Consider the following 16,497-nt stretch of genomic DNA (forward strand, 5'->3'; position numbering starts at 1 on the left):
CTGTTACCACTCATTGAGTAACATGTACGAGTAACGTCTGTTACCACTCAGTAACATGTATGAGTTACATCTGTTACCATTCACTAAGTAATTGGTCAGTAACATCTATTACCACTCTGAAAGTAACATGTTCAAGTAACATATGTTACCACTCATTACGTGACATGTGCGAGTAACATCTGGTACCACTGAGTAAATAACATGTATGAGTAACATCTGTTACCACGAAAAGTTCATCTGTTACCACTGCATAACTAACATGTATGAGTAATATGTTACCACTCAGAAATTAACATGTACAAGTAACATTTGTCACCACTGAGTAAATAACATGTATGAATAATATTTGTTACCACAAGTAACATCTGTTACCACTCATTTAAAAGTAACATGTTTGAGTAAAATTTTTTACCAATCATTAAGTAACATGTATGAGTAACATCAGTTACCACTCTGAAAGTAACTTGTACAAGTAAAATATGTTACCACTTAGTAAGTAACATGTATGAGTAACATATGTTACCACTTAGTGAATAACATGTACAAATAATATTCTTTATCACTTAACATGTTTGAGTATAAGTATCTTTCACAAAAACGACCAAATTTTACTGGGTGATGAAGTCAACCAAATTCCAGATGTCAGGTTTCCTGTTGCAATTACAAGGGTAGTTCCAGTAAGCTAGTCTAAGAAAGGTTAATACAAATCACAAGGGAAATGAAGTCAACCAAATTCCAGTAAGTCAGTGCAAATTTCCTGTTGCAATTACAAGTGATATGAAGTCAGCCAACTTCAGTATTTAGTTAACTTAATGGTTGCAACATTTTATCATTTTTTTCACTGATACAAAAATGCAGTGGAACAAATGGGTTTGCTGTAGTAAACAATACTAAGAAGAGCATAATTACCTTTGCCTAAGTGTGTGTTGATGCTCATATACCTGGCTGTCCCTGTAAGACTCTTGTGCTCTCGGTAGGGTATGTGCCTGTTCGTTTCTGGATCTATGTATTCTTTGGCTAATCCGAAGTCAATGATATGGATGATGTGTTGGTTATTTCTGCCGATCAGAAAGTTCTCTGGTTTGATATCTCTGTAGATGAGGTGTTTGCTATGTACATACTCTATTCTGTGGAGCTGTATGAGAAAGGAAAAACAAAATAAAATATACATGAAAATGGTAGAAAATCAATACTACCATATTTAATAGTTACTATTATCATTGCTACAACTACTTACAATGTTACCAGCAACAATCCCAAACTGATTACTGCCACCTGCACCATTAGTACTACTAGTATTACTCACACTCCTTTTTTGAAATGTCATGCTAACAAGGTTTCCCAAATGTTGACTGAACTTTGATCTCCACAAGCATGAGGCTTCATCTACTCAATACAGGGGGAACAAAGGATAATATCTGAGATGTATCAGTTTCCCAATGTTTACAAGGTTTCAACATTTTGACTTGTGGTGATCAACATAAGAGTCATCTACTCAACATGGATCAAACTCACACGACTTAAAGGTATATCCAAGATTTATATCCCTGACATACTGTTTTTACAACCTAGGTTTAACATATATTTGACCACTGCATGCCTCTGGCCTCCACAACAAACAATTGGTTTCATGTAGTCAACCTAGGGCAGCTGCTTATAAACATAAAAAAGTTTCAATATTGTGCTAACAAGGCTACACATTCTGACCTCTGGTGATATTTGATCTCCAACAATTCAATCACAGGCTACTTGAACTTGTTATGGAGCAATAGTCTGTACAAAATGTCTTTTGGGAGATAACTTTTGTACAATCAAGACATCACACAAACATTTATACACACTTATGCCATATTGATCGCAAAATTATGCCTTACATAAAGGTAATACAAGAAATGCATAAATAGCACTGTGGTTTTGATGATGTAATTCGATACATCTTATAGGCATCTGAAAGTTCCCTTCTAGAGATATCATGCTTACAAGGCCTCCACAGATTGCTCTTCAGTAACATTAAAGAGCCATTTAGAACCACCAACTACATCAGCGAGGTTGTGCTTCACTTGAATTTTGCAACGAGGTATACACCATATAACCATAACCATTCCACAGTATGTTATGTGTGTGTAACAGAACAAAACCTCATTTAAGATTATGTCACTTTTCTTAACTGTGTGCCCTGGATACTTAGACAGTGCTTTGTAAATAGTGACTGAAATTGGTTCCAGCTGTCGGAAAATCCAACCAGAAAGCCAGTTGACGCTGTCATTCGTTGCCATACAATGTGCTCACAATTCAAAATAACTATTTTGACTAATGAAGTGCAAGTGAATTAAGATTGTCCAAGTATTACTGTAAGTGACAACCAGAAAAGATCAGAAATTTCCAGCTCTTATTTGTAGCACACCCTTGTAGGCATCAAGCATTAAATTCGCAGTAACAAACTTTTATTCAAACATATTTCAATATCCAGAAAGAAGAGTCTTCCTATGTGAAATATAGACACATAGAGGTATGAATAATTGAACATTTTCTTTTCTACCAAGTTTGAGCTAACAAATCCCTTTAATAATTATTATTAATGACTGAGAGACACATGACATTGTTTATACACTGTGAAATATTTTTGCAACCTACTAGTATAAATCAGAGAAAATGGCAAATTTTGAGACCATATGATATAAAGCTCAGAGGGTGAAAACTGATAAGAGCATTTAAAGGCATGTTTAAAGTAAGACAATCTGAACTCTTTGAATCAGATTTCACTTCCTGGATGAATTTATGATTTGTTGAAGACCTGTAGAGCCCCTTCACAAAACCAAACTGAACTGAATTTGAACAAACTGTTCACCAATTTTGAAAAAAAATTATAGCATTGGAGAATTCACAGATTAATCATAGCTTTAAGATTGGAGTTATGTCTAAATGGTTTCAGACTTAATCTGTTGACGTCATGTGACCTTTGACCTCTACCAATATAAATAGTATTCTTGCACTCACTCAAAGAAAGATGTACTTATTGAAAGATGTACTTATTGAGTAATCATGTTTATAAGATTTTCAGACTTTTGACTTAAATGTTGACCGCAAATAACCTTTGACCTCCACAATTTTCAATAGGGTTCTGTACTGTCACCACTACCATTACTACCATTGGGACTGCCATTGCTAACACCACCATTTACAACTATTTCTACTACCAATGGTACAATTAAAGCTGCAATACTTCAAGCTGCAACCAGTGTTACATTTCTTGGGGTCTTCATTGACTGAAAGCTAAATTGGTATGAACATATTTCTCACCTGTGTTTGCAAGTTGCTAAAGACGTTGGAATAATCGGTAGACTTAAAAGATATTGCCAAAACATATTCTTTGTGCTATTAATTTAACTCTCGTTGATCCCCACCTCTGCTACTGTAGCCTTGCTTGGTCTGGCACTAGTAATACCTCTTTAAGTAAGTTATTTGTTCTCCAAAAATGAGCTATCAGACATATTACATTTTCTACTCCAGGTGAACACACCCGTTCACATTTTAAGTCACATAGCTTGTTAAAATTAAATGACATTATCAAAGTAAATATTGCAACTTTCACATATTCCCTCTTCAACAATCTCATACCTTTATGTTTTGCTAATTTCCTCTTTCGTAATTCCCTAGTTCCCAATTTTAATACACGTCAAAACAATGGTCTTCGTCTTCCTGGTAATCGGCCAACTTTTTCTAAGACAATATTGCATCACCAAGCAGTCGGCACCTGGAATTCCTTTCCAGATATATTTAACTACTAAGCATAATGTACACTCCTTTCGTTACAACTTTACAAGATCCCTTATAAACCACTACTAAGACTTTAAGTATCAAGTTTGTTTTTTGTACGCTGTAGCCATCCTTTGTTATTGTATTCCTCTTTTTTCTAATATATATATATTTATTTATTTATTTATTGGGGGGGGGGGGGTACCATGTTGGTGTGTGGGTGGATCTAAGTGTTCTTTTTTTCTTGTCTTGTTCTCTCTGTTTATTTATGAGAGCTCTCTACTAGATAAGCCCCTTGGATTTTGTGGAATGCTTCCTGTCACAATTTGTCCATGTTGTTTGTATATTTTGCCATTTATTTAACTTCTCTGTATTTAAATTGTGAAGAAACAAATCAATTGAATTGAATTTCTAATTAATACACTCAATATTTGAATCACTACAAATACGACTACTGACACCACTATTATTATTATTACCACCATTTGTATTATGACTAAGTACTGTTGACCTCTCATTGTACTTCTAATAGCAATACTATACCAAAATAAAATAAAACTGTTAGCAAACTGCTTATCCACTAGAGAGCCTGTGTAGGAGAATGTGTAAAAGTAAGTTGGCCTGACGTTTCGATCCTAGCAGGATCTTCTTCAAAGGCTAAATGACCAGTAACAGTAACAGAAGGGACAAAAACACGCACAAATACTATACCAGTGGTCATTATCCTTAAACCTGATGCACAGTTTGCACATATGTTTGACTATGTACATACACACTTACCAGCTGGATTGCAATTTGCAGGACTGTTTTCAATGAGAATTGTCTGTCACATATATCAAAGAGGTCTTCTAGACTGGGGCCCATCAGTTCAAGGACCATTGCATTGTACTTGCCACATGGACCAAAGTAATGTACTTGGGGAATTCCCTCTGTAAAAAAATATGAAGAAACAAAATGATTGATCACATTAACTGTATTTCTAAGAGTGTTGTTCCTATTCAATGCCTTTCAAAAAAGCATTATTAAAAAAAAAATGTGATACTTTATTAACATGTGGCTTTATAGCAGCAACAACAAGAGCTAGAAAACTGTCTCAACTATTAAGTGCATCAGAGCATGTCATATTATATTGCTGAGCTCATACATACACTTGAATGTCAACATATTTAAGTTTCAATAAACTCAAAGCTTGAGCATTCAAAATACAAATTTGATTGCATAGTTGGAAGGAAACAAACTGTGAACAAACCTGCAGTATTTACAACAGTAGATAATGTTATGAAGTGAACATTGCTAGGTAGAGTACTAGAGGTGAGCAACAATATGTTTAGGTTCAGTAGTTTAGAGGCATGAGGTGATGCTTTTTACATGAAGTCTTAAATCCTTTAAAAACTCCCAAATTATACAGTATACATTTCATGTTTTGCCTAAGCAGGCCATGTAATAGAGTTTAGAAAACCTCTTTTAAGATTTCTTGTTAACGTACACACTGGTCAATCTCCACGACATTATGACTACATTCATTTTTGCCTTCAGCAATTAATAACCAAAAAACCAGCCTGACTTAGTGATTCCTTGCCTTTATATGAAAGCACCTGATTGATAGAGCAACGAAAATGTGTCTTAAAGTCAGGTAACAGCACATCAGAAAAGACTTCTAGATAACTTGACCATTGCAAAGGTACTACCCTTCTGAGAGTTGATGACAGATACCAGTCATTAGTGGAAGTGACAAACCCTTTCACCCACTCAAAAGTGCAAAGGTCATATTCTGTGACAGTAATTGACACAGAAAAGCAATTCATCAAAGAAATGGTTTTAGTTTGAGCACTTACAAGGTTTTCAGACTTAGACCTCTGTTGACTTTCAACCTTGACAGAAAACAATAGAGTTCTTAACAAGGTGCATCCATGTACTACATATGGAGTTCATCCGACCTCTACTTTGTGAGTTATTTGCATACAAGGTTTTCAGACTTTGACTTCTGTTGACCTCAAATGACCTTCCAATGCCACAGAAAAAGATGAGTATCTTCTACAACAATGTGGTACATCCACATACCACACACAAACTGCATTCCACTTTATGGCTTTCGAGTTATCATGTTTACAAGGTTTTCAGACTGACCACTGCTGACCTCAAATGACCTCTGAACCCGCAGGAATCATTAAGGTTCTTCTACTCTATATGGAGCATCCACATACCAAATATGAAGTTCACCCATCATATATTTTTTGTTAGTTTCAAACATACACACACTTAAGATGGAAGGCACACGCTCCTTCATTACAGACATTTATTCTTGATGGCCATTTTGCCTTTGGTATGAATCAAAACATGCATCTATCGCAATGATTCTACTGACCGTGATGATTGGACCATTCATTAAACATTCCCTGGAAGAGATGACAAATTTTGAAGCGCTTAATTGGGTAATTATGACGACGCAAGCTCACCTGATGCATACATACCCTTTTGTCCAAGCATCTTATAGAAACTGTACTCCAAATGTAATTGTGGTGCCCTTGATCTCATAGGCTCCTGTAAAAGAAATTAAAGGCAGGAATGAATTATCAAAACTATCGGCTTGACATCGCACTATTCAGTGTAGGCCAAAATGAGAGACTTGTAAATGACAGAAAACTTAAATAGAAAACAGTGTGTTATATCTTACAGTTGTGTGTTATATCTTACAGTTACTGTGTGTGCTCAATGAATACTAATTTAGGTCAGCTGGCTGTCCCAAGGAAAACCTGACAAATTTGTAAAGTCTTTTTTATTGAAAACACACTGTACGACTGCTTGCGGCTAATGACTGGAGCTTGTTTAGGTCACACATAATTTATGAATCAGCATACTTAAACAATTGCTTGCTGGTCATGACGAGCTCGTTTAGGTCACATGTAATTTATGCATCAGCATACACAACAACTGTTTGCTGGTAATGACTGGAGCTTGTTTAGGTAAAACGTAATTTATAATCAGTCTACACAACAACTGCTTGCTGCTAATGACTGGAGCTTGTTTAGGTCACACGTAATTTATGAATCAGCATATATAACAACTGCTTGCGGCAAATGACTGGAGCTCCTTTAGGTAACACGTAATTTATGTAGCAGCATACATAACAACTGCTTGCTGGTAATGACTGGAGCTCGTTTAGGTCACACATAATTTATGAATCAGCATACAAAACAACTAGTTGCTGTTAATGACTGGAGCTTGTTTAGGTCACATGTAATTTATGAATCAGCATACACAACAACTAGTTACTGCTTATGACTGGGATATTTGTTGAAACTGTAGTTTCAGTCATCAACCCCTGCACACTGTTGTCAGGAAAATGCTACATGTCCAGTTTTCCAGACTGAAGCTGACTCAACTTCAAATTCATGATCAGTCATAGTCTTCAACCCACGCACACTGCCTTACTACCCCAAGATTCTCCACATAACAACGAGTTGTGTCGGGTCGTGATCGGTTATGTAGTGTGCGGCACACTTAAGACGGTTAATATGAGAGATAAGTGAGACAAGCGGCGTCCTTGTCCATAACAGAGCTACCTTAACTGTTTGGACAGTGTTCTGTGAATCTGTTCAACATTATGTAAGTGTCACACAAGAAAATATCATTCACAAAATTGTATCAATTTTGACTTCAAAGGAGGCAGTGCAAACAAACAATGTGGAGCAGGAGGTATGTGCCTTAGTGGAGGGGCAAACCAAGAACAATACCTCAAAATTGCCATACCAAATGGATCTTCTGCATACATTGTATACCACAAATTCCAGTATTAATGTTTTTTTTTTCAACAACAAGGGCTATTTTATGATATTTCAATTTTTTTTTTCAATTACTACTTTTATGACAATTTTTTTTTTATTATTCCAAAAAGGACAACAAAAGTGTACTTTTAAATCAAAACCAGAGAGCAAAAAGTCTTAGCACTTCCTTGCCAAAGTTTACATTAGAACATTCAATATAAACTGCACACAAGGTTCTTATACTTGGTGGATCGATCCATATAGAGCATCAAAATTTATTTTATGAAATAGCAATACCAAGGTTTCTAAACCAGGGACCTCCAAAATATGAAGTCCAACCAAGATGTAATTTTGGATTTATCATGTTCAAATGCAATTTTTTCAGGCTTACAGCTATGAAGAACACCAATGACCTTTGACCTCCAACAATTTCAATAGGATACTTGCACTTACCAAATTGATGGGGATCTACATACCAACTATGAAATTATTCTGACCTCAAATGACCTTTGACCTCTACCACGAGGGTGCTTGTACTCACCAAGCTGGATCTACATATCAAGTTCAACAAAGATGAAGTTGTTGAGTTATCATGTTTACAAGGTTTCAAAACTTTGACCTCCGTTGACGTTTGACCATCACAGAACATAGTAGTTCTTGTACTCAGTGAGACCAATTCACACACCAAGCATGAAGTTAATCGACTATTATATTTTTGAGTTACTGTGTTTACAAGCAAGTTTGACATACACATGTACACCATCCACATCACAAATATTCCTTTGGCATCCAGCAAGGAACCAAAATGCAAAATAGTAATTTGTATTAAGAATAATGGGCAATACTAACTTATTTTTCACAAACAAGCAGAATTCATGCAGATAAAAAGTCTATAGATTGGCATATTAGTATACACTGAAGCATATGTGTGACAAAAACAATAATTTATTTTATTTTCCATCATTGTTGTTCGTCTTAACGTCCTTTCACAGTAAATAACTAAAGTAGTAGTAGTAGTACAGTATTTATTGCAGACAAAAAACATTGCAGTAACAGAAAAATTTGGTAATTATCCTTATAAAATGTTCATTAGACAAGGACACTATGATCAGATGTAAACTAAGAAAGGAAACATGGAATGGCTTACAATTCGTAGAAAATAACCCCCCAAAACGCTTCATGACGAAAAACGTTGATCTGCATTCTAGTGGTGTGTGGTCGCATAACTGCCCTTGCATAAACAGCGAACAACTGTCGAGCTAAATGCTCAAACCAATTACGCCCATCATGAGACACCCCATTCCTCCCTTCCAAACATTTCAGAATCGTTGCACTCCTTTCATGCCAACTTTTTTGGCCTATCTGCTAATTGACAAGCAATCACGGTGGCCTTGTATAGTCAGGAACCGACGACACACCCCTGATGGTCCTGTCGTTCAGGGTCTTCTTGCTCATTAGTGGCTTCTTCCAACACTTGGAGGGTGTTTCTAATTATACATCTTTGTTTATGTTATGTTGTAGGGTGGTATAATAAGGATTATTTTCCACGCAGCATGAGTCCAAACTGTCCAATTACTTCCCCCGCATTTGCGCTAATTTTTTGACAAATTGTTATGTTCGTTAACAATTGCACTTGACGAATGTAGGCACGTGTATGATAGTTTTTGATTGGTCTCCTTGCACTGGACATTTTCTTCCCCAATACGTGGTAATTATGAAACATGTCAATAAAAAAAGTGACAAATGCTTGGATGAAATTGACTAAGTATCAGATTACATGCTCAATGCCATCGAAGGAGGTTACCAGAAGGCAAATAGTGCCACCAATCTACAGAGCAAAGGGTATGGTAACTTTTAAGTAACAACAATTGGTTTGAACGTCTTTCTTGAAGGCCAAGTAGACTACTTGCTAATGTAAGATACTAGAAACAGGGTAAGATGTGTCATTGATCATGTAAGTAGTACCAACATTTCTTTTTCCCTTTTGTGGTTGACAACTTAAGGAATAATTTATCCAGTATCACATTATAAAATGTTATGTAAAATGGTCAAATTGATATACAGGTGTAAAGATGTATAGCTGTTTTTGTACAAAGGAACCATAGTATTTCATTTGAGAGAAAGTTCAGATTCTTCAACACTGCTAAACTAAATTTGAACACTTAATTATTCTCCCTATGTTACATTCTTCTTGTCTGAAGTTCCAAACACTGGTGTCTTGTTGATAGTTGAAACTTTTCATTGTGAACTTTTGAACTTGAAGGGTTGCCCTATTCCAATATCATGGAAAAAAAGTGGGGGAACCCCCAATTTCTGATTGTGTACGGATTAGAAGTTTAATCCATGTGCGAATGTGTTAATCTAATATCGTACATCGAGTATGAATGAAGGATGGTGTGGGTTGCTTTTTTCCAAGGTTTGTGCTTTTCTTTTTGAAAGTGTATGTTAAAAACAAAGGCCCTAATATAGCGTGTTATTTTTTGTATGTTAAAAACAAAGGCCCTAATATAGCGTGTTATTTTTTGGTTTTTATAACCGTGCGTGTAAGAGTATGTACATAGCCTAGGCTATGCATATTGCATGTACGACATTGACAGTCTCGTAACGAAGTGCTTTGAACCGTAGATGAAAGTTGAGGAAAATCCCGGTTGTAGTGACGATACCGGGATTCATGTTGCAGCACTACCGATTGTGTGAAATTTGCACTACAGTACCACGCTAGTCCAAGCCAAATGGTCAACATGTGTGCTGTTGCACTGCCCACCAAAACATGTTACTCCGAGCATGGTGCTGCAAGACAGCTCAGAAACTTGTAGGTCCATTTATCACATCATTACAGAATATACTTTTCATGATATGAAAGTAAAATGAGTTTATGGATGTTATCGATCTGTTTCTACAGTGTCTCTATAGTGTCACAGGAGAACTTGCATTTCCTGGAATGTTAAGTTTGTACGAATGTACAACAGACATTTTTACTTGCAGATTCAACAATCTTGAGCAAGAAAGAAGTTGACATTTGAAAAACAGATAAGTAGAATATAATCCTCGTAATCTGAGAAGGGAAGTCAGCCAGACTTTGTTTCAGGAAATACTGTAGGCAAGAGAATAGGAGAGGATGGGGGTGGGAGAGGGGGGGGGGGGGGTACTGTTAGTGATAAACCTATTGCAGTTCATTTCTTCCAGCTAACAGGAAATAAAGAATGATTGTTAACCTTGAACAATTGGAGAGACAAATCTAGCCATGGGAAGCACAATTTGAATGAATCTACAAGCACTGTACAGAACTCCTCTGCCTTTAACTTTCATCAACTATATATTGATCAATTCCAGTATTTGCAGTATTACCAATGCTGGAGAGAGGGGTATACTAATATATGTTATATAATGATCAAACCCCAAACTAACATATTGTGCTAGTGCACAGTACTGTCTATCACTGTAGCAATTACATTGTTGGATAATACACAATAACTTTGTGATGCTAAGGGAAGTAATGCTTTTTTTAAAGGTCAAAGGTAGTGATATCTTTGATTTTGCTCTGTGGTTTGGATTAACCTTCAACTTTTTTTTCTGTGAGATCATGAAATTGAGCCCTGTAAAGGACAGGCAAATAAAAACTTCCCTTACTTTGCTATAGTATCACAGTACTATACAAACTGAGTACAGTAGATAGGCTGAGTGGATAAAGGGGGTGGCTTTTGAAGCAACAAGGCTTAGCAATCGCAAGGATCCGGGTTCGATACCTGGCAGGGTCATAATAAAGTGGGTTTTCATCCAAGAGCAATCTACTTTGGTTTCCCATCTGAAATGACTTTCTATATTGAAAAGATTACAAGTTTGTGCTAAAATGTTGAATTGGTAGCCACCCGACATGTTACAGTACCGCCAATAAGTAACTTGGTAAACCGCGCTCTTTTTTTGCGCTCAGTGCATTTAACCTCGCTCTATCTTTTGTTAAAACCCGCATTGAAATGCAGGTAATTGCGGGGAACTGTTTATCAGAGCGCAGATTCCGTCTGAAGGCTTCCCTAATTCTATTCATGCCCGCTAGAAGTGTGAAGCTCATTGTTATCGTCAGACGGTCAATGGCTGTAATCCTACTTAATTCCTTCCAATCCGGTAACAAAAGAATATCGATCTTCGCTGGTAGAAGGAAGACCGAAGGTTTATACTCGGTCAAGAGAAGGGATAGTGTTAAGCACGTATCTTACACTGTTTAAATTCAACGTACAATACAAATGTCCGCGCAAAAATTTGTGCGCAAAATAGTTGGTTTGATGAGTGAAACATTAGCATAAAAACTTCCCGCGAACAATAAAACTTGCCGGTTAATATTCTAACAGTTCTCAACGTCCATTCGGAAATAACAATATTCCTGAAAGTTATACAGGAATCATGATTTTTCCTACCACAGATTAAGTAAGAAAGCCAAATTGATAATTTCCCGGGGCTAGAACAGTGTACTGTTCTTGCAAGTAATACGGGCTATTCACGCACGTGTTACATTACGGAACTGAGGTGGTACTCAGTTGTATGCCGCACTGAGACATTGCACGTTGTCACTGCCCTTGGAATTCCCCAAGTATACAGCTTCAAGGGCCCTGTTCAAAACAACACTTCAAACGTTTTTGCACGTTGTTCTCATTTAGTATGCATGACCATTAAATCCCCCAAAAAGGAATTCACATTTTACCTGTATGCGGAAAATACATTGGTACAGCAGGCTGTGGTCTGATGATTTGCATGCTACAGTACTGTACAACATTCTTACAATGTGCGTGAAACACTTGTTCTTAGTTAAACTTGGCAAATCGCCAAGAAATGATTGGCAGTGGAACGTCTCTAACATAGCGAAACAGCGAACAATATCCAATACACCGAGTCTTGTCTCATATTCGTAAGCCTATGAACAGAACTCTATAAATCAGTGCAACGTTTCCTAGCCTAATGTGCCTAAAGTCCACACAAAACGCGAGGCCTGGTGTTACTACTAAAATGATATGTTACCCCGAAAGGATAAGGCACAAAGTTTCCTTCTTGTTTTTTTTTTACGTCTGGTAACCAGAACATATCGGGGAATAAAATAAACACGTATAAGAAAGGTTTTCCCCTTCAACACGAAACTATTCTCGTTTAAAACTTTCTTTCAGTCAAAGTCGTGAACTTTGTACTCGTACACTGGCCTAATGTGCCTAAATTCCACACAAAACGTGAGGCCTAATGTTACTACAAAAAATGGTCTGTTAGTGTGGGGTCTGCCCGATATTCATAATTTGTATGTGTCGCAATAGGTTAAGTTTTACTCGCACAGCACAGTACCATTCATAATTTGCATATTACACCAAATTTACACTCGGTGTCCAGATGGCGGGAAAATGAAACATCATGTTCAATGTTTTGTATCGTTCCCATGGTGCGATGAACTTGGGCAAGTTGCCACGTTCGAATGTCGATGACCTACTTATGTTCTGTGACCAATGTCAGTGGGAATTATGTGTGTTTTCCACGTGTTATATATATCTATATTATATATATATAGAAGTTTTACGTAAGCGGAGCGAATTTCGGGGCGGCTTGTTGATTGTAAGGAAGCACTTATCTAAGCATCAATATTTGTGAAAAATATCGCAATGTTTTTCAGATATTCTCTTTGAATGTCCTCTCCATATATCTCTCTTTCTCCGTCCACTCAAAGCTCGACATTTACGCTAATTCTGTTAGGGGTAAAATTATCGTAAATATCGAAAAATCGCGATAACTTTTGAACTATTTATCTTGACGGTAAAAGCAAATATCGCCCAACCCTACCTCCACGCTATGAATAACATTGTATCGATCGGTTCACTCCCATTGTGCCGGTGGTGAATAGCGAGCGGGGAATTTGCGTTCCTTTATTTGGAGTGCGGGGAAAGTAGCGTTCCTTTATTTGGAGCGGGGTTAATTACAGTTAAGCTGCGTTTTGCGCTGAATCGCGCTACTCTTTACCAAGTTACTTATTGGCGGTACTGTAGTTGTAATCCATAAGCCCTTGCTGGCTACTCCCACATTCGTAGTCGATTTGCATGTTTGGTTAATCTGCTGACAAACTCTGCTATTAAATAAAATGTGATAATATACTTACCAATTTAATTGCTACGTGTTCATTGTTGTATAAATTCTTGCCTGCAAGAGAAACAGGAAAGGATGGAAGGGTAACAATTAACTTCAAACAATATGAGTCATTCATGTAGTATTCTAGTTTCTATAACAATAACTGCATCTAGCAATGAAATAAATTGTACACTGAGCAGAAGACATCAGTTGTAACTATAAGAAAGAACCCTCCTAATATTATTCACGTACATGTGATGCAATAACCTCGCAATGTGAACCAAACTTTGGCATATCATCGCAGATCACACTGTAGGCTCACAATTTTTCAGCATAGACAAGGATACCGAAACAAGATTATAAATGGTGTGGCAGGTTTATAATAAGCAAGATGAGCATTACTTTTAATGCACCACTCGGTATATCTCAGCCATTTGCCAATACCGGTCTGGTCACTTTGGTGTTACATAAAACAATGTTTCATGATACATCCGTAAATAGTTTTCATGCTGAACTTGTTGCTGTGTGGAAGACATGTTCTATCATTTCTGAGTCATATTTAGCTTGGATAATTTTGGATAGTTTTTTCGATTGCCACAGCTATGTTTTCAACTACTGCACCTATCTTTTGCTGTTTACTAAATTATCAATCTTTATGCAATCACATTCTGCTTGTATTTTGTGGCATTGCACAGTGGTTTTTACTCACAGCATCTCACACACTGTACCACAACACTATGTATATCACACTGTGCATGACTCCTAATTAATTTCATGTTGTCACTGTACACAGAGAACAATCTCAAGTCACACTTCCTGTACAGTGTTGTATAGGATGAGTAGCATACTGTACAGTACATGTACACAACACAGAAAGTGTGATGTACAGTATATACACAAAATAGTAGATTCTGATAAAACAACATCTTGTATATTTCCCAGAAACACTAGAGTTGATTGCACCACCAAGATCATTCTTCTACTGTGTCAATCATTTTGAAGGTTGCAGCCAAGGTGCAAGGCAATCCATTGATACTCAATCTTGATTTACTAGCATAGACCAACAGACACACAGAAGCCATCAGTTTAGGGGGTAACTTCTCAGAAATGCACACTTCTTGTTGTTGCATTGCAGTGTGCTCATGATGCATCTGCTTGCCCTTCCCATTATCGGCGAATAATCAACGCACTTGCAATACTACGATGATCATGGTTAAGAGGATGAAGGCTCTACGAGAGACTAATCGGATAGAGTATTTGGGGTTCAAAGAAAGCTAAGAATTTACAAAATGAAACGTGGACTAGAGGAGAACAAATTTTGTAAACTCATGAATTACTGGTGAAATAAAGGGGAGCTCCTGCTTAGAGTATTGTTTATGTGAGCCATGCTCACTGTGAAAATTAGCCAAGCTTAACAAACGTACATGATCTTTCTCTCAATGCTGTCTCTCAATGCTGTCTCTGTAGAAGTGATATCTTTGCATTGTTGAGGAGAATCATTAAAGTACAACCGATTTAGAAATAAAAGGTAACTAAATAAAACTTGCTAGAGCTGTAGTATATTAGCTTATTTAGTTTTATTCTCGTAGTTGTTCACTAATAGCTTGTTTATTGTATGGTTCTGTTTGTATTCACTACTGGTTTATGTTTACTGTCGACGGGAAATCATTTTCCGTTTTTGGTTTACTGAAATGGACAATAAAGTTTTCTATCTATCTATTTATATCTCAAAATACACTTTAAGAAAGGGTAAGTTGCATGATTTACTCCTGGGAGAAATTTTAAGATGTGATATTTATTGTTATTTTTTTTATTTAGTTTTATTAATAATCCAGCATTTACTGTTGGAGAGAATGACACATTATGCAAATTTCTTGTAACACATGCATTTAGTGCTTGAGTTAATTTGGTTTTTATTTTAGTACTGTATATCACAATGGTTAGGGAGCCAACAGAAGCTCATTTAAAACCCTACCCAGTGCAATGACAGTGGATAAATAAGGGGTTAATCAACGGTCTAGCGTGTGTTACTCACAGGATTAATGCACGATCGGGGGATAATGCAAGCGATGCACGAGGGCGGAGCCGGAGTGCATCCAGCGATAGCATTAACACCCGGAGTGCATTAATCATGTGAGTAACGCACGCTAGACTGTTGATTAACCCTGTTCATTCATTCACTACCATTTGTGTGGGGGAAAAATCATAAAACAAAACATTTTTGGTTACATATAACCAAAGATTTATTAAAGTGATGCCCCGTAATTTTACTGTGCGTTACTCACAGGATTAACCACGGTCAGCTGACCTGAATGGACCAATAGGATTTAGGAATCTTTACTACGTATGAATGAACACTGGTTTATTCCAAGCTTTTTCATTTCAGTGAATGCTCAGATAGCCGGAACCTTATCCTTTGAACCAAAAATACAATACTTATTGGTTTAGGGAAATTACACACAACAACATTTACCTGTCTTCACTTACAAACACACTTTTTCCTGTCTAGCTGTCTGGTATCAAAATTACTTAAGTTTAACAATGAACCACTGTCAACCTAGATGCATATTACATTAAAACAAACTTCAAGATCTACAGTACCAAGCGAGGGGGGATGTATCTTACAGAGAATACAGAAAAGAGACTACCATTGTGAACAAAGAGTTTTCATTCTGATAATTTAAAGCCAAGAGAGCCATTCCACAACCCAGCCTAAATGTCTTGAAATTCTTTTCCAAACCTCTAAAGCATGTGCATGTGGTCTAACCCTAACTAGTTAAGTTCAAACCTGCAGGTTTGAAAATAGTTTCACTGAATAATCATTTAGTTCTTTCATGTGTGGAAATCTGTTACCTTCATATGGTTACTGGATGAACTTGAAATC

The 16,497-nt window shown here is 36.8% G+C and overlaps 1 protein-coding gene across 5 annotated transcripts in view; it reads right to left on the reverse strand.

The window, feature by feature from the left end:
- The window catches only part of LOC139978836 (casein kinase I-like), a 50,642-nt gene that overhangs the window by 17,787 nt on the left and 16,358 nt on the right, over positions 1-16,497 (reverse strand). For 4 of the 5 annotated variants that reach the window (XM_071989360.1, XM_071989358.1, XM_071989357.1 and 1 more), the window contains exons 3-6: positions 13,645-13,685; positions 6,213-6,297; positions 4,537-4,685; positions 910-1,135 (exon numbers count right to left, since the gene is read on the reverse strand). In XM_071989360.1, the coding sequence (XP_071845461.1) occupies positions 910-1,135; positions 4,537-4,685; positions 6,213-6,297; positions 13,645-13,685 (501 nt within the window). The remainder of the gene's footprint in view (positions 1-909; positions 1,136-4,536; positions 4,686-6,212; positions 6,298-13,644; positions 13,686-16,497) is intronic. The other variant, XM_071989361.1, reaches the window with a different exon arrangement.

The sequence above is a fragment of the Apostichopus japonicus genome, chromosome 13, assembly GCF_037975245.1.
Source record: "Apostichopus japonicus isolate 1M-3 chromosome 13, ASM3797524v1, whole genome shotgun sequence".
NCBI classification, from domain to species: domain Eukaryota; kingdom Metazoa; phylum Echinodermata; class Holothuroidea; order Aspidochirotida; family Stichopodidae; genus Apostichopus; species Apostichopus japonicus.